Source organism: Copidosoma floridanum, unplaced genomic scaffold, assembly GCF_036245765.1.
Source record: "Copidosoma floridanum isolate Cflo_tuat_1 unplaced genomic scaffold, Cflo_Japanese_pri ptg000019l, whole genome shotgun sequence".
Classification (NCBI taxonomy): Eukaryota; Metazoa; Arthropoda; class Insecta; order Hymenoptera; family Encyrtidae; genus Copidosoma; species Copidosoma floridanum.
In genome coordinates, this window is record NW_028321896.1 from 12684331 (window position 1) to 12706694 (window position 22364).

Genomic DNA, 22364 nt, shown 5'->3' on the forward strand with positions numbered 1-22364 from the left:
AAAAAGGAATTCTTTTGCAGTCCCCTGCAACGCAACGAGAACAACTGTATAGGTATGTGTACACACAGTGGCTCTCCGCCGAGCCAACGCACAATGAGGACCGGTGTGTAGCCGCGAAACGCGACACCGAGACAGACGCCGATGTAGAAACACCTATGCGCGCAATATCGTTTTACGCCACCTTTCCCCCTGTTCCTTTGCATAGTTGCCACCGGCCGCTACTCTTTCAACCTCGTCTCCAACCGCACTTTTCTTTCCTTTTTTTTTTTTTTTTTTTTTCCTTCCTCTCTTCTCTTGTATACTCTAAACTCTCTCCTTCTGTTTCAAAGACGAATCGGAGGGCCCGAGTGCGCCAAGTAGCCTGCCATTCGATCCGGCTCGTTTGAATCGCGCACAACATCGACGTCTTTCTTCCTCGCGCTCGTGGTGCCTTGTTTTTTTTCCCCTCCCCTCGAACGAGCGTCGTGAGAATGCAATCGGTTTTTTGCGCGCGCGAGGCTCGAAAATAATGGCTCCAGAGAAGGAGGGGGAAAAAAAAAATTAATTTTCTCCCTCGCGCTCAGACTGCAGGAAGCCGGCGCGTTACATAATCCGAGTGGCGCTGGAAAAGTCGCCGTTGAGATTCTATTGTTCGACGCGCCGTGGGTTGTTAAAATTGGCTTGCCTTTACATTTAAATTGGTTGCTTAGACGGGGATACCTATACGTTACGCAAAGTGTGAAATGTGAGGATTATGCGAAACGAAAAAAAAGGGGACATGATAATTACCTACGCTAATCAATCGATAGTCATTTTCTTCGCGTAATAACGTTTGTGGTAATACCGGCGTTGGCTCGTACATATTACATTTGACCACCATTGATAACCTTTCAACACGAGTCTTTGTATCGGTTTTTCACAACGAAATATACTCAAGTACGTACACGTCTTACTGTAAAGTGCAATTAACTTTGCGTACAGTTATATCTATCACAATGCCCCCTACCAGTTACACTCAAATTATACTCCAAACATTTTCAAAGTGTCGAAAGGTTACACGCCTAGTTTGGGATATGGCAACGATAGTTGAAAGCCGGCTATCCCTTTTTTTTTCTTGTTCTTACCCACGCCTGAACAGTTAAAATGCCCGAGTCACCTACGCCAACGGACTCTCGCACAGCTATATTATCCACCAGCCAGCGATAGCGTGACTTTTTTTTTCTCTCCCACGCGTCCATAATTGTTATCATCATCGACGGCGTGGTTGGGGTTTGGAAGTGAAGGCAAAAAAAAAAAGAAGGAAAATACCCCCCCTTGGCCCTCCCGCGCGGTGCCACCTCAAATCAACACCTGCAGTGAACCCTCCATCGCCCCGTTATATACACATATAAATCCGAGTATACGTGCACCGCGTTCCCCGTGAGTTGGTATAAATCTCGCCGAGTCATCCTGGATCTCTTGGGCGCACATGAGCCGGCCACTTGACGTAGACCCCCTCCCCGCATCCGCGCCTCCGCCGAGAACTGCTTTTCACTCGCGAGAGAAAGCTTATGCCCACAAAGCGAGGATGGCCAACGTAATTTGTCATTCCTGTCCTTCTGTTTATTTTTTTTTTTCTTTTCTTTTTTTCATCAATTTATTTTCTCCAAACTCCAAAAGTCGACACGCAGCCCCCTTTGTTTGGCCAAGATCGTATCGAACAACGCGCCCATTCATCAGAGCCCAAGCTCGATTTCGTCCCATTGTTGCATACAGGTACATGTAAGCAAGGGGGTACATCCAATTGGCCCTTACGAATCTCGCTGTCTTTTTCACGCGAGGATTTCAAGTGTAATTATACTCATGATCATCTACAGTCGTAAAATCGTAACTCCCGATCATCATCATCATCGGTATCCGATGCAGTGGGGGGGGGGGGTCGAAGGAGGAGGCCGCATTTCTCCCTCTCTCTCAAATCGATTCGAGTCGCTCCCTCCCACCGAAACAACACTCGCGCACAGATCGAAGAAGAGGCACCTCTCGCTCGCACTTTCCTCACCTCTCTCGCAAAGCCACGAGAGCCCGAGAGAGAGAGCGAGGGAGAGAACGAGGGAGAGAAATTCGCGCGACTACTTTGGCGGCGGCCCGAGTTAATGAGAGAGCGGCACTTACGCGCGCCGCATGCTCAACGCCCACTTCGCGCCGAAGCGCTGATAGATAGATGTGCCCCCTCCCCCCTCTCGCTTCTTATTCCCGCTGCCGCCGGCCCTTTTTCTTCACCCCCTCCTCCCTCGATATTAACCCTCGAGCTGCAGGCTCTCGCGCGTCTATATAATATATATAGGTGTGCCCTGTGGCTGCGCCAGCAGAGGAGGTGTACGTAGGTAGTGGTCTCTATCTCTTGCTCTCCTTTTTCATTAGGCTCCCCCCCGCCACTCTCTTTATGTCTCTTTTTGACCCCTTTTTTTTCGCCTCTCTTTTGCCCCGCCGGTCGTTTTTTCTTCTCCTTATTCGCCATAGCCCTCCGCAGGGCCCTGGAGAAGAAGCAAAAAAGATACAGGCAAAAGAGGGGGAGGAGGAGGGCATTCATCTATATTAGCTTCGAGAGCGGGCGGCCTGTCATTACCGCCTGCCGCTCTTTTGGCTTTTCTCCCTCTTTTTTTTTTTTTTTTCTTTCTTCTTCTCCCTCGCGCGCGATTCCGCAGCTCCCATGCTCCCCCTTCCCCCGTCCCTGTTTTTCTTCTCTCGCGCGCATGTAACACCTTTCGCTACCCCCCCCCACCCCTCCTCCTTCTTCTTCTACCGTTCGCGAGCAGCCCCGGCTTCCGTCTTTTTTCACCACACCGTGAGCTAATCGACTCTCCTTCCTCCCATCTTTCTCGCTTCGCTATAGTCGATACCTCGATTTTTTTTTTCTCGCCTCCCTCTGCAGTCATGTGGGTGAAAATTTCAGCGCGAAAAGGATGCGGGTATAATGTAACGTTTACACAAATGAAAGACCGAGCATTCAAGGGGGACGCGCGTACAGGCGGTAATATCTCCATCGCGGAGGAATTTTCAATCTCGGAATACATATTTATATTTATGAACACAATGTGCACGTAGATCTGACCTTATTATTGTCTCTTTTCTTCTATTTGTACACGCCTCGCCCCACGTGCGTACTCGACTTTCCGATGCTCTCGCGGCGGCTCGCTCCATTATAGCGAGAGATGCATTATCGTGCGCATACATACGCGTACACGCATAAACGCGCAGTTGACGTGTGTAATACGTGTGTACATGTATGTATAACGAACACGAGGAAGGAGAAGAAGAAGAAGAAGAATGAAGAGGAGGCAAAAAGGGGAGGGTCGGCAAAAGGGAGAGATGAGAGCTAATAACTGCCGTTTAAAGCGCAAAAACAAAGGGTTCGCCGCCGCCGCCACAGCAGCAGCTACCTATCTATACATGCGTGCGATGTATACGTATGCCGCGGGAGTCGAAGCATCCCAGGAGAAGAGGATGAGCAAGGGAATCGGAGGCTTCAATATAATAATAATGATGATGATAATACAGCATCCCAACAGTGCATCCACATATCGACTGTGGTGGTGGTGGTGTGTGTGTGTGTGTGTGTGTGTGTGTTGGGGTCATTACCGGATCATTACCTCGCGCCGCATGCATGGTATGGGTGTGTATAGGTGTGTTACCTGTGTATGTAATACCCTACCGTGCGACGACGACGCCGAGGAACAGAGAGCAGGACAACGATCGAGGAGACCAAGACGACGACGATGATGATAGGTCTGAGCGCGGGCACGTCTTTTATTTTCCTTTCACTTTTTTTTTTAATTTTTTTTTTTTTTTTTTTTTTTTCACTTTACGCTGCAAAAGTATTCCAAGTGTACGGAATTTTTAACGCCTTTCTCGTGTTGCATAAATAAATGTCTTGCGTGCGGTTATGTATAGGGGAGAAAAGCCAATACCGCATCATCGATTGGACGATGGTTGTGTATTTGGACGAAGAGAGGGCCGAGTTCCAAGAAACGCGAAGAATAATCACTCGCGTGCCAGTAAGCGTTGATAATTACAACCGCGGAAAGTGTACGGGTACGTAATTTCGCGTCACGCGTCGAGCGTGCGTGAAAAATTCGTATACCTATACGCATCGGTTGGTTCAATTGAATAATGTAAGTAATCTTTTTTTTAGGGAGGATCTGTATCTTGTCGACAAACTGCGTTGCTTATTTTTAGTTATTTCATCCGCAAAACGTACAAGATCGTACAAATGAATCGGGACGAAATGACAATGTTGATTCGATACTGCCTGAATGAACGATAAAGCATGGCTCCCATTTTTAATAGCATCCTCTTCAAGACCAATATCTGAATGATCGCAGAAATGGGTCATGTGATATCATTCGCCCCATCCCCCCCTTTTTTTTTCTTTCGAGCTGAAGATTTGCTCGCTATGCCCCGGGTGGACTTTTGCGGGGGTGGGATGAGGCAGCGATTACCGATACACATACATATGTATATGTACGTGCACGCGTGCCTCCCTGTTTTATTTTATTCTTTTCACACCGCGCGCAACACCTGAAACCGCGCGCAAGAGAGAGGGTGGAGATGGATATAATACCGTAACAACCAGCGCACACGTTATACATATATATATATACGTATATGAACGTTGAAGAGGCGAGACGAATATGAGAAAGGAGGTAAAGAAGCGATGAAGAGAGAGGAGGAGGAGATCGCGCTGTGCATCGTCGGCAGCCGGCTAAATTACAGACTCGAGCGCCGGGGCAGGTAGGCATACATATACGTATATATATAGAGAGAGAGAGAGAGAAAGAGAGAAAAAGAGACGGGGAGGGGGGTGCACATAATTCGCCGTTCAGTCGTCATCGTTGCCGTTGTTTTGTTGTTTTTCAACGCGCTCTCTCGCGCAAAAGGAAATGAGCGAGCAAACGCGTCACGCCACCCCGAACCTGCTAATTTCTATTCATATTTTATGGCTATTAATTTCTTCTTTGCTCTATTCTCGGTTGCGTGCGTGCGTGCGTGCGTGCTGCATTACTCGCGTCGCTTCTTCTTCTTCTTCTTCTCCATCTCCGCCTTTTATCTCGCGCCCAAACAACCCCGCGCACATCACTCTGTCCCCCATTTACTCCCCAACTAAGTATCCGCTTGCCGCACTTTCATCGCGATTATCCGTCCTATATATGTGGCTGTCCCCGCGACCGCTTTGGACAGTATCCCGATGTTCCCGTGCTTATTATTCTTTCGCCGGATTTTTCAGAGCCTCCTCTTTCATCGTGGCGGAGGTAACGATTATCGCCGTCAAGTCTTTTTTTTTTCCGCATATATATATATACACGCGCATCACTCGCGTGCCTAAAACGCCGTCATAGCGAGACGCGTGAAAAAAATCGTTTCCAAATGACACGGCAGCCTCCCTCATTTTTCATGAAAGCCCGAAATCACGTACTTACCACCCATCGAACCGGAAAAAAAGGGGTTAAACTAAATAAACGCGCGATGCCCGCGACGAGCCGTTCCTTAATCATCGCGAGTAGTAAAAACGACGCGTATACTCCTTTATATCTAGTACCTTTGTCGGCGAGCTTGGCTGCAGGCTTTTCACTTTTTTTCCTTCCAAGTCCGATGGCTCGCTCGGTGTCTCAATTAGAAAACTTTCTTCCCACTGTTATCGGGCACTGAAAAAACAGCGAGTAACATGTTGTACAAAAGGATGGGCGATACCGTTGTCATTGTACATAATAATATATACGTTCCCGAGAGCCGGGGCTCGACACCTCTCGGCCGCCTCTGTTCTTCGACATCGTCATTACCTCTCATTATCTTCATCATCTTCGAAGCACCATTTACTATACAATCCGAGAAGCGCCGGTAGGATTTTACGATTCGCGGAAACGATCCTTCCGTGCAGAGCACCTCAATTTTCACACACTCCCGTGTATATGTGCTGCTCAAACGCACCATGTGTGTGTACACCTTTATACGTATAGGACACGGAAAATACTCGAGTACAGGTGTCCATATGTATATACGAGAAGGAGTTGAAAATCGTATATTGTATTGGCGCAAGGCAAGTGTACATGCTGATGAAACGGTGGGAGGAGGGGGTGGTGGGGAAATGAGAGTAAGGAAAAAGAGGAGAGAAATAATTCCTATATGGTTGTTATTTTATTTTGTTGAAAGCCGCGAGGAGGAGACGGTAATGATATTCATCATGCCCCATTACGATGATTTCTCGTTACGTGCTCCGGTATACATAAATGTACGCGTGCACTCGCCGACAAAGTAACCATCATTTTCCCTCCTCTCGAGCTTATGCTCTTTTCGCCTCGGCGCAGCTGATGCTATACGTATACATGGCATTCACGCATGTCATTCGCATCACGTTGTCTCTCAAAGCGCCTTCTCGCGCTGTTTTTTTTTTTTTTTTCCCCTTTCCGGCTCAGGTACACACAACTCTCCGCGAATTCAGCTCGCGCTGCACCACCACCGCCGCGAGTGGCATGCGAGAGACGTGCGGTATATATAAATCTGTTACCGAGAAACGTTTACCGAGGGATAATGCATTTAATCGACCTTCCCCCGTACCACCCCCACCCCCATTCGCTCGTCCGCTCTGGCTGTAATTATTTCAAAGTGCCCCAACGCTATGCATGTAAAAATATGCGGTACAAGCGCTCGCGTGATTCTTCGGTCACATAGTGTACCGAACAAGGAGCATGTGGCTTTTTTTCTCATTGTCATCGCTCAAAAACGTTTGCCACGTATTTTTGAAAAAGACTGATAAATATACCAGAAGGTATACATGTATAGCACTGATTGATGCAGACACGGACGGAGCAACTGCTGAAGGGTACTAGAGGAACGCGCGGAACGTATACGAGTGGGCCGATGGCCATCAGCCGGGGGGAGGGGGTGTAACCTATCATTATCTACCACTTAGCCGTACGCTTCCTTTGCGAGGGGCCCCGAAGGGTTAAAAGCCGCCGGTCACGAATAATAGACCCGCCAAATATCCTAGCTCGCACGCGCACTTCGATGATGATGATGATGATGATGATGCACGGGGGACTTGGCCGGCCGTTCGCGAATTCACGCCTCCGATGTGTGTTCTCCGTATATCCCAGCAGCCGCACGTTGCTATTAAGACGGTATACCGAGAGAGTGAATGTATATATGTATGCGTTATATCTTTGGACGCATCCCCTTTCTTTTTTTTCTTTTTTTTTCCCCACCGCGCGCGCTAATTGCCGGTTCATAAATCCCTCCGAGTCGCCGTTTAGGGACTTTGATTAGACGTCGGACGGAGGGCTGCACGAATCGATCACCATCTGTGTGTGATGTACCGATGCTGCCGGGCGAGAAAAATGGGTGGAGCGCGGTGCTTTTGCTTCGCAGGTGCTGAATTTTTGCGTGCGTCTCGGGGATAATGTATCGCGTGATTCGTCCCTTTTCGCGCGGGCAGAGGCCGAGATGGCCTCGAAAAATCTTTTCACGAAGCTGTCTAATTTCCGCGATTACAGCCCCCCCCTTCCTCCCCAATTCTACATACTCCACTTATCGTCGCCTCCTCCTTTCCTCTGCTCGAACGATCGGCGTTGGCGAGATTTTTTTTTCTTGCGAAGGAGCTGCGCTGTTGTACCATGCCAGCGTGCTTGTTGGGCGCGTTTGCATTTTTTGACGAGAGACTGGCGTGTTTTGCCAAAAGTATGGCGAGTATAGTGTACGTTTTTCTCTCCTTTACCTGCGAGTGTGATCGCGTAAAGGTATTTTTCACAAACGCAAGGAAAAAATAATAAATAACTTCCACTGGGTTACAGCGACTTTTTTCATTGAGAAATATTGCTGGGTCTTCCGTGTTGGCTCATTTCTCAAAGTGCAGGTGGTTCAATAACATGCCTCCGATAAACACTAAGTTGAACTCAATATTATTCTTTATTGCTTGTAAAAAAATATACAACAACTTGAAGATTTTACTTATCGTATGGTTAATAAAATTAATTGGCTTAGGAGACTATAGGTCAGCCGTGTGTTCGGTATATCTACATCCTCAAAAGCCAGTATTATTTACTTGCTAATTGTTTTTACAAGTATTTAAAATAATGTACTTATTTTTACAGTATTTAAAATATTGATGCAATATTTTAAGTATTGATATTTCGACACATCAATATCAAAATACAACTAGTAATAACCATTCATTTTATTAATATCTGGATAAGCTTGTCGTTGTGGAGCAGATTTCTGTCGTTTTTGTGTGCCCATAAAATTTTTTGGAGACACGGTGGCCTGCTTTTGAGAATCGACGATGCTAAAATTAAAAAAAATAAAATAAAGTAATTTACAGAGAAATAAATTTCATTTTGTGAATAAGACAATTCAATTGTTATTAAATTACAAATTAGCGTGTCTTACACATTGTTCATTACAACTCTTTGATCGACGCTAGACTGTTTATTTTGAAAAAAGATGAGTTTCACGATCAAAATCATCACGGGAAAAAAGAGAATCAGGCAGAATCCACTGCTCAACCAAAATCCATTCTGTTTGGCGAAACAAAAAAAAAACGAAAAAAATAATTCAAGTCTGAAATTATTCATCATCTGTAGAATCTGATAAAAAAATTACTTACAAACGGGTCGAGAATCCTATCGCAGTTAGCTATTATTGTCGCATTGTACACATTTGATAGTGGACCACACCTACCGACGTTATTTGCAACATTACTTGATGCACGAATGAAAAACTCGTTGATTTGGATTTTCAGAGTATCTCTCAACTCTTCGGCTAGCTATAATATAATTAAAAGCCATTAGGTTTCTTAGTATTTTCTAATATATTGGTGCAATTTAAAATTTTTCATTACATCTGTTGTAGATATGACTAGATCCTTGTTAATCCACTCCTGTGCATCATCTACTTCCGCGATTAATTGTGTGATAGCGGCTTCCATAGAGATATAATTAAACTTTGTAACCTCCAGTTTCTTAACAGTATCGTTCAAAAGGTTGCTCCAGTTAACCATGTCATCTATGCGTAATATCTGTAGTCTTTCAATATCATCAGCTTTGGAATCCAATTTTTCTTTAGTTTCACTGTACTCATTTGTAAGAGTTTTGGAAAACTTGCGGAGCTTCTTTACAAGCACTTCCTCTTCAACATTTTGTTTGAACATAGTGTTGAGTTCATTAAAATCTATATTATCTATTTTAATGGAATTTTCTGTTAGTTGTTTTTTCGTTTCTAAACTCATGATTTCTCGATCACCTCCCGGAATAATATTTTTTACCAATTCGTCAATGGTTTCGTTTATATTGTAACTGTTGGTGTAGTTAAGCCAAGTATCGAAATCGGTGAATTCCTTAATCTTAAGTACTTTAGCTAAAGCATGATTTTTGTGACAGGAACTACCATTAAAAAAAAATACATGCGATTACAAAGTATTAAATTTTGTAGAATAAATGAGGTATTTCTGTAAACTGTGAACAAACTTACCCAATTATTTCTTCTACGTAAAGCGATGTAGAATTAAAGCTCTCAAAATCCATCGTTTCAACGATAGCATGCAACACTTTACTGTCATTCGGATTCTTAAGCGATTCGCAAACGGCACGTTCTCCAGCGATGCCTACCAACATCTGCACCACAATGAGTGTGAGTAATACACTTGTTACGCAAAACATTACCCACAAAGCTCTGCAATCATAAAATATCTCTAGTAAAAATATTTGTCCATTTAGTCTCGTAGGAATAAGTATACAGCGAAGGACACTTACATTGCGAGAAAATGGGGCCCACAATCTCTGTCGCAATCTTCTGGTTTCTTGTCATGCAAACCACAAAATGTACCTAAAAATACTAGCACAGACACAACGAGTACTGTAAGACATGTAACTAGACCAACGGCATACCAGGCATTAAAATACTTTTCCCAAAAATGGTTCATATCTCTTAGAGACGGTTCGATGCGATTTTCCACCAAGTGACTTAATGTTTTGTTGATCCTTTTAGATTGATCCTCCAAAATTTTATTGAGATTTGCATCAATTTCAACAATTTTGGCAATAATTTTAGGTTTTGACCCATCCACTTGTCGCTGGATGTCGCTTTTAATTCCTCGTAATATTTTTCGACCCTTTCGCGCTTCATCCACAATCTTGTTGGAAAACAATGAGTTCATTTTCTGCAGCGTATTTTTTACGTTAGCCAACTGTAATCAATTAAAAATCAAATCAATCCAACTGAAATTCTAAAAATATTTTTGCTTGTAAACTATATGCTTTACGTTTTCGTAATTATATTTCATGCTTATCTTCTTTTTGTAGACCTCTGTTAGCGCATCCAGGCATTCATCTTGGCACTTGGTTTTCCATGTCATAACCAAAATTATATTAATATCATCCAATGCTAAAAAGAAAAGCACAAAACATAAAGCACCATAAATACGATTAAAAATTTTAAACGAGATCCTTAGCTTTTTGTAATTTGAAAACTTACCTGTTAGGATATTCTTGATTTTCAATTGGATTTCTGTGATAATTTTACTCATCAAGTTATCGTTTTGTTGGATACTTTTCCATCCAGACTTCATACCGTCAAATTTATAAAACACATTAAATTTCGACAACTCCGTCAGCTTCTTAAGTATTGGCTGGCTGCTACTATCAACCGTCGAAATCAGTGCTAGATCACGAAAGTTGTCCAGCAGTTGTACTCTCATTTCACGGCTAGATACAAAATATAACAGCATAAAAATAATGCATGCGAAAAAAATCATAAAAAATCGGACTATCGTGGAAACGTAAGTGTTTTGGTAATTTTGACCGCAGTTGGTCGCATGATTTCAAAAGAAAACAACTTTTCGAAAAAAATTTTTTTCAATTTTAGAGAAAGTTTTACTTGTCACCCTACAAAACACATTCGTTTCCGAAAATTAGGGACGAGCAAGTTTAACAAAGGGTTTTTTATCTACGAGCCTCACACAGGATATGTACGTACATGGTGCTCTTAGTGTAATGACGAAGGTCGTGAATGGTGTTGTTACAATAGGCGGAAAACTCCTCAGTACCCTCATGTACAGCTTCATTGGAAGTAATGGCGATAGATAATCCAAGTATCAACGGAACAAGAACAAAAAAAAGTGCCAAACTAATCAGATTTTTGCGCAAACGCAAATTTTTCGTATCATCCAGAGAGTCGTGAGAACAATTAAAACTTCTTCTACAGCAAAGGCAACAACCAACACAGGGAAAAATGACAGCTATTGCTAGTAGGAAGGTTGACAAAGCTGTAGTTGCTCCATTGTGCTTGAGAATCTTGAAAATGTTGCTAGCGTCTACAGGGATTTCGATCTTGCTCTTGTTCACGTTGATTGTACCTGTGAAAAGAAAGAAACTCCAGCGGTTGGAAGAAGGGCATTTCGATAAATTTCTATAGTAGTAATCAAGTGTGATAATCTCTAATTTTTCAATGGATATCATATCATGCTAGAAGTTCATTCGGTGTATTTTAATGGCTGGTCATAACTTGAAAACTGAAAAGAGTTTTTGGGTCTGAAATTGACTTTCTAATGTGTTGAAATCTTATACATGACTCATATTATGAGAATTCCCCCAAACCAGACAAACACATTATTATGTGTCGGCCCGGATTCAACTCATTGATGGTTACTACTATGATTCGTTATGTCTGATAAGTTGCCTCAGCGATATTTTTCAATCGTCATGCATTATAATTGATTTATAGAAATGCAATAAAACAATTAAAATGTATTTTTTAGTCGTTCGTGTTATTTTCATCGGTTGGCTTGAAAAATGCTTAACCTGTGTACATTGACTACGTGGATATGAGCTCAAACTAAACTAAATAAAATTACAGTAATAGAAGTAAAACAAAAAATCAAATCTTGACAGATTCGGCAAGCAACACAATTTTTGTTTTTCTCTCTTGATTTACAAACATGTGCACAAATGATAGATTTATACGGTAATGTACCTTAAAAAAAAAAAAAAATCACGTTTAATAGTTATAAATACTTGAGAAAAACTTGAATTGGTTGATCCAAGTCGTATAGGCCTCGGGAACCCTACTACATTTTTGAAAGTTGAAAGAAAACGACTTACCCTCGGGAAAAAAATCTTTGTTCGCAATGAGATTAATGAACCCATTGCTGAAGTCGTAGAATCCTTCCACGAAGCCAAAACGTTTAGCTCTGATCTGAGTACTATAGCCAATAACTTTGTTATCAACGTTGGTATAATAAGAGGGTGACAAACCACTGATTAAACCATTGGAGTTTTCTTGAGCGTTTAATCGTCCACAAAGGAGAAACAACAGGGCTAATGCCATTCCGTACCACCAACCTCCCATGTTTGAAAATTTTTTACAAAAATAATAATCTAAAATACAAACGATTAGAACACGGGACACTTTACTTTCAGTACACTTGTACAACGAGGACCGTCCGATATACTTGACGGCAAGGTACTTGGAAGAACTGTCGTATGGCATGTGAATGCTACTCCGCGACAAATATGAGTGAGTTGATACTCGGGAGAAAAGCCAAGTAGTAGGCCTTGAGTGATTGCTTTCTGACTACCGGGGGCTCTTCTGCCTCATGAAGAGAAAGTCGGATTGGGACGTGTCAGTTTACTTCACCAACCATGACTGTGTCTTATCACCACCCAGCTGCGTATATACTTACAGATAAGGCCATTTATCCAATACCCTAGATTTTAATTGATGACGCATTCATACTTATACGTTTAAACCTCCGACTGCGAAAGCCTCAATTCGAGACGGATACAGGCCGAGGCGTAAAAAGTCTTCATAAATCTTCCCAAGTCCAAGTAATAGGGATTTTTTATTGGACGTCGAACTGGCGGGCCGCACGAGTCGATCATCGTAGCTACAGGCGAGGAAAATGTTTTGGCTGCAGGTGCTGAATTTTTGCGTGCATAGACGGAGGGGTGGGGAGCGAACGACCACTAGGCGTTGGCGTGGCAATTGTTTCCGCCGCGAGGAATAATTGACAATAATAGCCGCCGCGCTTTGGCATTAAAGGGCGATTAGTGTGGCGATTCCGTCGACCGGAGCGGCCAACTGCACGTTTAATTAACCGTATGATTTATCGCTCGAGCTCTTGTGTAGGTAATTTTTATCGCTATTGCTGCTCCTGCTCGCGGCTACTATACCCACCCACGTAACTTTATTCTCTCCCGGAACCTTTATCTCGCATAGCAACACTCGTTGTTTTTTTTTTTGTTGTTGTTTTTTTTTTTCTCGACCGCGTGAAAACTAGCAATTTCCTGCCACTGTGGAGTTGAAATCGCACGTCTCCTCCGAGTTTTCAGCGTCCGGCGTGTGTTTTGCTCATCGTGCTCCGCTTTCGTCGTGATTTTGCATGGTCAAAAAAAAGTCCGGCCCCGTGGGGCAACCTCGGCAGAGCGAAGGACGGGCATCGCGTGAGAAATCCGAGGCGAGGACCCCACGGGGCTCCAACGGAGGGGCAAATCCTCGCCGAGGTATGGGTAATGAGCGCGAATTAGCCCGGCGATTTTGTTGTCCGTCGGTGTTGTTCCTCTCGGGGGAGAGCGGCCTGTCCGTCACCGGCTCGCGCGCGCATCGACAGAGGGACGCCCGAAGAGGAGGGAACGAGCGCCTTCCACGAGGTCATCGATTGCGATGGGCTCTCGCGTGCGAGAGCGCATCGGGGGAGTAATTCGAGGGCTCCCCGACAGACGCACGGCGTACATGTACATTATATCGTGGAATAAACATTAATTTAAGTATTGTACATATGTATATAACGTCATGGAAAGTAGTGCGCGTGGCGTAATTGGGACGCGCGAATGCTTAAAGTATATATACACGTGAAGAGTCCCAAATTATAAGTGTGGCGACGGTACGTGAGCAAACACGAAACGATCGAGGAGAAATTATTCCTGCTGTTTGCCCTTCTTTTTTTTTTTTCACAACATCTGAATAACTTTCCCTTTCGACCATACAGGGAGAGAAGCTTCGTTCGCGTGCGCATAGCGGCAGAGAGCTGATCATACCGATCGTTCGCAAAACACTTGGCAGCTCGATTCGATAGACTGCGTTTATTTTCTTCCTTACCACGGCATCTTCGCGGCGAAAAGACTATATATTTATGTATATTGTGTACGCCGTTGGCCCCGTCATTTCCGGCTGTGCAGGTGCGCGCCCATGGTATATGCATATATAGATACACCGGTGCTGATGATGATCGTGTATATGGCGGGGTCAGGGCGCGCTCGCGCACGCGTGTAATTTAATTCGAAAATTTTCGCTCGCGTCACGATGAAGCAATTTCAAGGAGGCACACGAACGCGTAAGATACCAACTCCGGCGGCGGTTATCCTTGCGGCACACGTATATGCAACGTGCTTGGGAAACGCGGATTTTTCGCGTTTGAAGCGATATCGAGTGGCGATGAACGCACTTGTACAGTTTTAGTTTTTTTTTTTTTTTTTAATTCGCACACTGGAATTCGCCTCGAACCTGTATCACTTTCACCGCGTCGGATCCCAAAAACGTCTTTGCTCCCTTTTGCACCCGCAAAAACCAAAAAACGAAGAATAGCCGCGTCAGCGCGAAATCCTTTTCGTCCCTGGGGCAAGGAGAAAAAGAAAAATAGCAACCGCGCGTACGCAGACAGAAGAGAGAGAGGGTGAGGTAACACGCCGCAAAAGCGCTAAAAGCGATAATACGTATCCGCGAATGACGGGAGTGCACGTGTATGAATATGTAGGGACAGCCGGGCCTCGGCGCGTAAAGCCCCCGGCAATTTTTACCCGCGGCGGCGTTTCTGTGTCACGCATCGATTTGCGCGAGAGCACCTCGCAAAGAGGAATTATACACGCTGAGACTCTTACCGCAGCCGTGTATGTGTGTAGCACCGAGGACGCGAAGGACGAGCTGATGCGCGCGGATCGGAAGGTTGGATGCGGTGCGTGCGTGAAGTGAGCAAAATGAAAAGAACAAAAAAAAAAACAAAAAAAAAGGATAGTAGGAGGGGTTCGGGTGTATGGTGAGAACAGCGTGGCGGCTAAAGGCTGCTCGTTTGGCAACTGCGTGCAAGGGGGAAAGGAAGGGTTGAGGGAGCAGGCGAGGAAATAATCCGTCGCGTCAAGTGAAGATGCGAGTCTTGACGGGGAAGACGGACACGCAGGGAGTGATCTTGAGTGTGAATGTGTCGAGTTGCCGGGGCATCACGTTTTTTAAACCTCGTTTTATACTTGCATCAAGTCTGTATAAGTGGTAGCATTGGTGGTCTGTTTTAAAAAAATTTTTTTTTCTCCTTAGAGTTCCAAGCTCAATGTGATCCTTTATAAAGACGTTATTTCGTAAACATGATATGAATCAGCGCACAGAGTTGATGAGCGCTCTGATTATTGAAAATAGATAAACCAAAGAATATTTAACGAATCAGCAACGCGAGGAAAACCGGTGGTGCTGAATGACAAAAAATACGTGCATTCCTTATAAAGAAATTTTTTTGTTTTTTTGTTATTTTTCACTTGTCTGATGTTACTGCACACACGCATAGTGCCCATGAATGACTTTATTATTTATCACGGGTGCAAAAATAGGCGTTTAAATAAGCGTTCGCCGTACAGTGGTCCCCGATGTTGTGCGCGCGTGACTATGTAACAACAGTGGCGTTATTTAGCGTGCTGAAAGAGATGTGTTAATAAATTAAGCGCGCCAAAATAACCGAGCCGTAGATCAGCGTTTCAGCGACATACATCACACATCTCGCGTCGCACGTATACGCGTAACTGCTATTCCGCTGCTAAATGTATTGCTTTTCCTCCTAGGCTCTGCAGCAAAAGAGGGTAAAAATAAAGAAGCATCAAACTTTGCCAACAAAGCGACGGTGGTGGACTCATTGGATAGATTGTACCTGTTTGTTCAACACCAGATCAAATGCAATATTACTTAACTTTTATTGTTTACATGACTTTTTTTTTTTTTTTTTTTTTTTTTTTTACAGTGGCAAAATGATTTCCTTTCAACCTGTATAGTTAATTTGATAGTTGAATAATTTCATTAGTTAGTATAAATCATATATACGAGGGATGCGAAATTCATATACGAGTCATTTTTCCGGGAAGGTAGAGTATGCATAAGTACCCATACCTAGTAGCAATCGGCCTTCTGGCTTTCGTCGATCGTCGCTCGATTGTATTACACGTGTACAATGTAAAACGTATGTCCGTATGTTATATACGTATATATGTATCCCTTGACAGCGATATTTCACGCCACAGGAGCGTCACTATGGTATATGTAGTCGAAGAAGAAGGAGAAGACGAGAGGCGAAAGCCGACGAGTACAGGATGCCTGTATATATTTATGTATTACGCGAGAGACGGCCGTGTGTGGTCCGGCACGTCCGAGCGCATCGCTGATTAGCCCCAGGCTCGCGCGCCCGCGCATCCACACACGCACGGCAGGATAATCCTCCCGTCCTGTTTGAGGGAAACTATACCTGCGCACGTGTACACGCGTGTATATGTAAGAGGGGGGTTGTGGCTCTGTTTGTGTGTGGTTGCTTATATACTTTGCATGTCCCTACAGGGCCTGGGGCTTACTCGGCACTTGCTGTTACTACTGACTCTCTCTTACATTTTGCACGCACTCTCATAGCTCTGAGTTTGCTCGCGACACAAGTACATCTGACACACTCGCAATAAACTTGTTTTCCTAATAAAGTGTTGTTACGTTGTTTTTTAACATTATAACGAGAAATTTTAAAAGATAAAAAAATCAAATTATATCTTTGTTAGTTACTTTGTTAGTGAGTAATGTGGTGTAGCTATATTTTTGAGTTACGAGTTATTAACAATTCTTTGAAATTTAGAAATCAAGCAGCAAGACTCTTTATATTTTTTCTTTTGTTCAAAGGCACGTCATTTTTCTTCAAACCTTTTAACGAAGTTGGGTAAAAATAGCTCAAGTTTCACTTTTGTCGTTTGTTGTTTTGTTCACGTATTTATATATCAATATAAGAAAGTTGTTTTGACGAACTACATTAATTTAGGTTTCCTTTTTAAATGCGACTCATTTGGAGGATAACCAATGTTGTGGATACAAAAGAAAAAGTCATTTTGACGGAAACTTATACAGCAGATGAGTAATCTCACACGTAACTTTTAATCTGTGGTAATTTTTTATTGAAAAATTTTTACTTCAAAGCCCTCCTTTACGTATGCGGAATTTGCATCGTAAGCCCCGATCAGTTGCGAAAGCGTACGAAACAAAATTTATATAAAAATTTGATTGTCAAATACATACGACTGATTTTTTAATACAGTTTTCGTCTTTTTCACAATTCTTTATTTTTACCCCTTTATCCCTACACGAGTAGTTACATATACATATAGAAAGCTGCAGGAATACTTAAATTATATATACCTCAAGCGGAGTTGGCACGAGTAAGTGCACTTTCACGCGCCGGGCTTGCGTGAGTTTCCTCGGTCATTTTTTTTCTTTCTCCTTTCCATTTCGAATGGACGCAATAGTTGTTAATGCCGCGATACTATCTGGACGCCGATAAGCTCGAAGGAAAAAAAAAACTTGCACGATGTTGCGGTGCGATTTAGGGGTACTCCACCGTTATAAATACACCCGTGAGCTTTTGTGTGTACATGGGAAAGTTGAATTTCCGCTTGAATGATATGAAGTTGTTGTTGTTGCTTTTGAATGAACGCGAGAGTTGGTTTGCACACTATGTGAGAGTAAACGCGGGTAATGGCTCTCTCTGATTGAAATTTATGTCCATAGGTCTGTGACGTTGATGAGCGATAAATAACTCTCGAAGAATTGAATGTTTTTTTTTTCATTGGAACTGAATTTCAAACGTATATATATAAAAACTCGTACTCCTTTTTGGTACATGAATATCAAATAAAAGTGGGGCTACCGACACCTCGAGATGATTTTAATTCTACACACGACTAGATTTAAATTAAGGTAAAAAACAATAAAATGGCTCACATCACAGTCCATCATTTGCTAACATAAATCCTCCCAGCGTTCCTTTCAAAAGCTCTCCTAAAACCACCCGGAAAAAAAAAGGGACAAAAGTTCTCAACCGCGCCATATGTACTTGTGCTTGCAGAGATCCCATGGAGCTGATGGAGCAGCAGCTCGTGAGGTGCGGCGTGCCACCGATCCGGCTGTACGAGCACTTGGCGATGACCTCGCCCACCGCCGCCCTCCAGCAGCACCACCACCACCACCACCACCACCAGCAGCAGCAACAACAGTCGCCACCACCGAGTTCGCAGTCTTGGCTGGCCCCCTCCGCGGCCCTCCTCTACGCCGCAGCGGCAGCTCGGGGAGCCGCGCCCCCACTGCCGCCACCCCCGCCAGCTCCCGGCGGCTACCCCTACCCCGACTCGGCGGCTGGGTGGCCCTGGCGACCGGCCCCGGTAGCTCTCATGGCACCCAGGCGCGCCTCCCCCCCGACCGCCGCTACGGCCGGGCTGAGGTTCGCCCCCTACCACCCCCCCACCTCCAGCGGCTCGACGACGCCGCCCGCGACGACGCAACAGCAGCTCATCGGCCGAGCCCAGCAGCCCAGGTCGACCAGCCCCAATTAGCGCTCGGCCGGGCGGACGGGCGCGTCTGCCGCTACTCCTGCCAATGCCGACTCAAGCGCCGACGACGACGACTGCTCGCGGCTCGATTGCGAGGAGTAGACGGAGAGGGGCTCTTGCGATTCCTCCCCTCTCCCTCCCCCCTCTCTCACTGAACAAATCGATCGACGAAACGCGCGCAAGTTTCGTATTGTCCCACGCGTATATACCCCTCGCGGGTGCGCTGTACTTTGAACTGATCGGGCAACTTTCACCGACGCTGGAGCAAATTTTACCGGATCCTCGATCCTGTATACGCACGTACAGTGTTGCAATGGACACAATCTTATTTATGCGTTATCGGTACTTGTTCGCTCGATTGTCCCGTGAAATTGTTGTTACATCTTTTATTTACCCCCCCCCCTCCCCTTGTAAATCAAAAAATATACCTACGATTCATCCATCTCGGATGCCGGCGAATTGATTGTTCACTGTTTGGAGGCGTGCAATTTTTTGCTTTCGTCATTCCCGCGCGGACGAGATAGTAATATGTACCCCCTCACACGGAGCCAAAGAAAGACATCCCCTCCCTTAGTTTCAAAGCAAATCGCCCATGTAGCTGTATTGCGTTGTACGGGTCGTGGCGTGTGTAGACGAAAAGGGAGAGGAACGAAAAAAAGATAAGGTGCGAATCATCGCGAGGCTGTTTGTTAAAACGAAGAAAAAAAAGGAACAGTCTCGCGGCTACTGTATTTATTGTTAATGCGCTGCTCGCGCGTTCGCCGGAAGCCAAAAGCAGCCTCGGCGCGAGTAATGTATACAGTCTCGAGTGCAATGCTGCGCATATAGGGGTTAAAGGCACTTGAATCGATGACTCGTGGAAAAGGCCGCCCGCGCTTATTATAAATATACATATATATACATATACCCTTTCGAAACCCGCGGGTGCGCGCGTAGCGCCTTTTCAGTGCCACTCGAGAAAGAGAGAAGGATCGGGCCCCCAATATGATGCGTTGGCCTCCTCTCAAAATATTAACTCTCGCGCGAGATCGAGAACTCGACAAACTAACTTTCGGTACAGTCTCTTTTTCTCCCCTATATACGCACTCGAGTTCGGGATGGTGTATACTTTTTCCATCCCAGAGTCCTCGGTTCTGTTTGTCGCTCGTACGGCTGCCGGCTCTACAAGTTAAAAAAAAAAAAAAAAAAAAACTTTTTTTTGTTTGTTTCCTCTTCTCTTGGTTCTTATATTATCCATTGTCATTGTAAATAGCGCAAAGCCTCGTTTAAGTTGTGAATGTCGACGATCGATTGCTGTATAGTGTAGCCCTTTTTTCCCATCTTCGCCGTACGTATGTATAAGCGAGTGTGTGTATTATAGGTGCACTCAAACAATGTGTAACGTATGCGATTGAACGTGATAATAATAATAATAATAATAATGATAATGATAACTACTACAATATGACTAATGTACGATGTACGTGTTACAATTACAAAATAACTGGATTAATGTATCTGTCGATGTACTTAGCCTCCGAAATTTTTCGAGGGAATGGAAAAGAAGGGCAAGAGATGTGTCAGCGGGAAAGAAGTTGTGATAGCTGTACCATACCGTAATAGTATTATTCCGGCATTTCTCTTTCTCTTTCTCGTTTTGTTCTTAAAGTCGAGGTGAGAAATGTGTGCCGTGAGATTTGTATATATAAAAAAAAAAATAATAATAAATAATAACATTAATAAAGAATGAGAAAAAAATAAAATAAAATAAGATAAGAATACTAAAATAGTTATTGTAATGATATTGAACAAAAAAAGATAATATCGTCCTACGAATTCGTGTAGATTTAAAAGAGAATGAATAAAAGAAGAAGAAAAAACGTAACTCTGCGTGTAGCGCCAGGGATACAGAATAATAAATGGATTTTCATCAATTAAATTTTTCGTCTATTGATTTGGAATTTTATTTTCCCCTCTGTTTTCCCTAAACATGAGCTACTTACTAATGTATATACTGAAACGTATGGAATCCAATAACCTTGTACATTAAACTAAATATCTCCTAATTATTGATCCTTTCATTTGGAATCCTTTTTTTTTTTTTTTTTTTTTTTTTTCATTTATTAGGAACAAGTTCCTTAAAAAGCATTGAGAGCCTATTTGGCCCATACAGCTTTGCAGTGACATGATTACATTATAGTTTTACATTATATTTGTAGATTACAGTTTTGTAAAAAATTATACATGTGGACGCACGCAGGTGTGTTTGAATGTGGTTAATCCAAGAGTTGTATTAATAGTAGAGATAAAATACTCAAAATAATGCTTTTGATCATTAATGCTTTCATTTGATTGAATTTTAGTTATTTATAGGGCAGTCTTTTACCACCCAAAATTTTTTTTGTACAGAACTCAAAGTACTTGATAACCTGTCGTAAAAATATTTAAATCACCGAAACAATGCAGCGTTTATCTTATTTACATTGAGATTAGCATTTGTAGTACAAAAATTAAAAGTAGCGTTAAATGAGACTGAGTAATTTTTGTGCAAATCAATTGGCATTAGTATTTTTTTTTTTTCTTTTTTTTTGTAACAGAAGCCAATACTTCCTTATTTCCATGTATGCCCACAAAACTGTGCAATAAAATTCACCAACTCGACCGTGACCTAAGGAAAGAGAAGCAGAAGGATGAGGAGGAGATGAAGAAGAAGAACAAAAGACAAAACAATAAACTCGAGCAATACGATGAACGAATACAGGGAACAGCAAAACGGACCATGAAAAATCCTTAATTACCCCCCTAATACCCTTTTGCTGTTGGCCGTATCCTTGAGAATACATGATAAAAAAAAAAAAAAAAAAACAGCAACAGCCGTGTAATTCTGTTACCAGTCCCGGCAAATCTCCCCAAAATAAAATAAATTAATTTCACACCTTGTCAGCGAGCAATTATTTTCAGGGGCGAGCGAGCATTTTGAAGCAAAAAAAAAAACGAAGAAAAGAAAAAGACTTCCGTGACCCTCTTTCGATCCTCTCCGTGCTGGCCGTGCATGGGTGCCGAAACTACTGCCCGCGCGCAGAAGCATATACATATACGTACACACGCATACCTATACATTTGTGCCAAAGGCCGCGAGCAAAATTGAACGATCGCCTTTCCTCTCCTCCCCCACCCCCTCATCTTCATCCTTCTCGGTTTCACACACATGCGCCTCAGCGTGGCGGTGCACCTACCGCACATCAAGGCTTCAATTTCCCAGCCGCGCTTACCCCCTCCTCGGCTCGCTCTGCGTATTCCCGCACAACCCCATACACACCGATGGGTCATTAGCGAACGCACATGATTTTACGCGTGTGCGACAACGTGCCACATATACGCTTGAGACAGAGAGAAAACGCTGCAGTCACGTCTTGTACGCGACGTCAACGTCAGGATTATTACAACACACGTGTGATGGAGAAAATGAGAGAGGATAATTTTTTTCCGTTTTTTTCCCTCGATCAATGCGCCTCTTGGACATTGATTTTAGCGCGGCGACCGTTTCAGGTGGGTCGTTTCGACAGAGCCTCCTCCGCACCGCTCTCTCCGCTAAATGAAACTTTTAAGTATAGGTACACACAGGCGTCTCTTCGGACGCGCTTGAGAGTGTGTGTATATATATTGTTATGTGCGTCCGTGAGCGTGGCAATAAAAATTTTAACGGACTCGCTCGGGTGGGTGAAAAATAAACGGCCATGCGCTTGATATTAATCGTCGCTACTGGGCACTCCG

The 22364-nt window shown here is 43.7% G+C and overlaps 2 protein-coding genes across 2 annotated transcripts in view; one reads left to right on the forward strand and one right to left on the reverse strand.

Moving 5' to 3' along the window:
* The window catches only part of LOC106643331 (uncharacterized), a 51907-nt gene extending 32739 nt beyond the window's left edge, over window positions 1-19168 (forward strand). Inside the window, exon 6 of the mRNA XM_089593241.1 lies at window positions 18131-19168. Within this exon, the coding sequence (XP_089449367.1) occupies window positions 18131-18614 (484 nt within the window). The 3' untranslated portion in view covers window positions 18615-19168. The remainder of the gene's footprint in view (window positions 1-18130) is intronic.
* LOC149374546 (uncharacterized) lies at window positions 8167-9235 on the reverse strand. Its single transcript, XM_089593539.1, has 4 exons — window positions 8849-9235; window positions 8615-8773; window positions 8398-8525; window positions 8167-8293 (listed from the first exon to the last, which is right to left on the reverse strand). Exons 1-4 carry the CDS (start codon window positions 9233-9235, stop codon window positions 8167-8169), a joined length of 801 nt encoding a protein of 266 aa, XP_089449665.1.
* Window positions 19169-22364: the final 3196 nt, after the last annotated feature.

Bases quoted from the DNA above. Each gene is read 5' to 3' on its own strand.
- LOC149374546 (XM_089593539.1), bottom strand. From the start codon at position 9,235: ATGAGTTTAGAAACGAAAAAACAACTAACAGAAAATTCCATTAAAATA. The intron at 8,774-8,848 runs GTAATGAAAAAT...ATTATATTATAG, and splicing joins TAGTCATATCTACAACAGAT to CTAGCCGAAGAGTTGAGAGA. The intron at 8,294-8,397 runs GTAAGACACGCT...TTTTAATTTTAG, and splicing joins AGAGTTGTAATGAACAATGT to CATCGTCGATTCTCAAAAGC.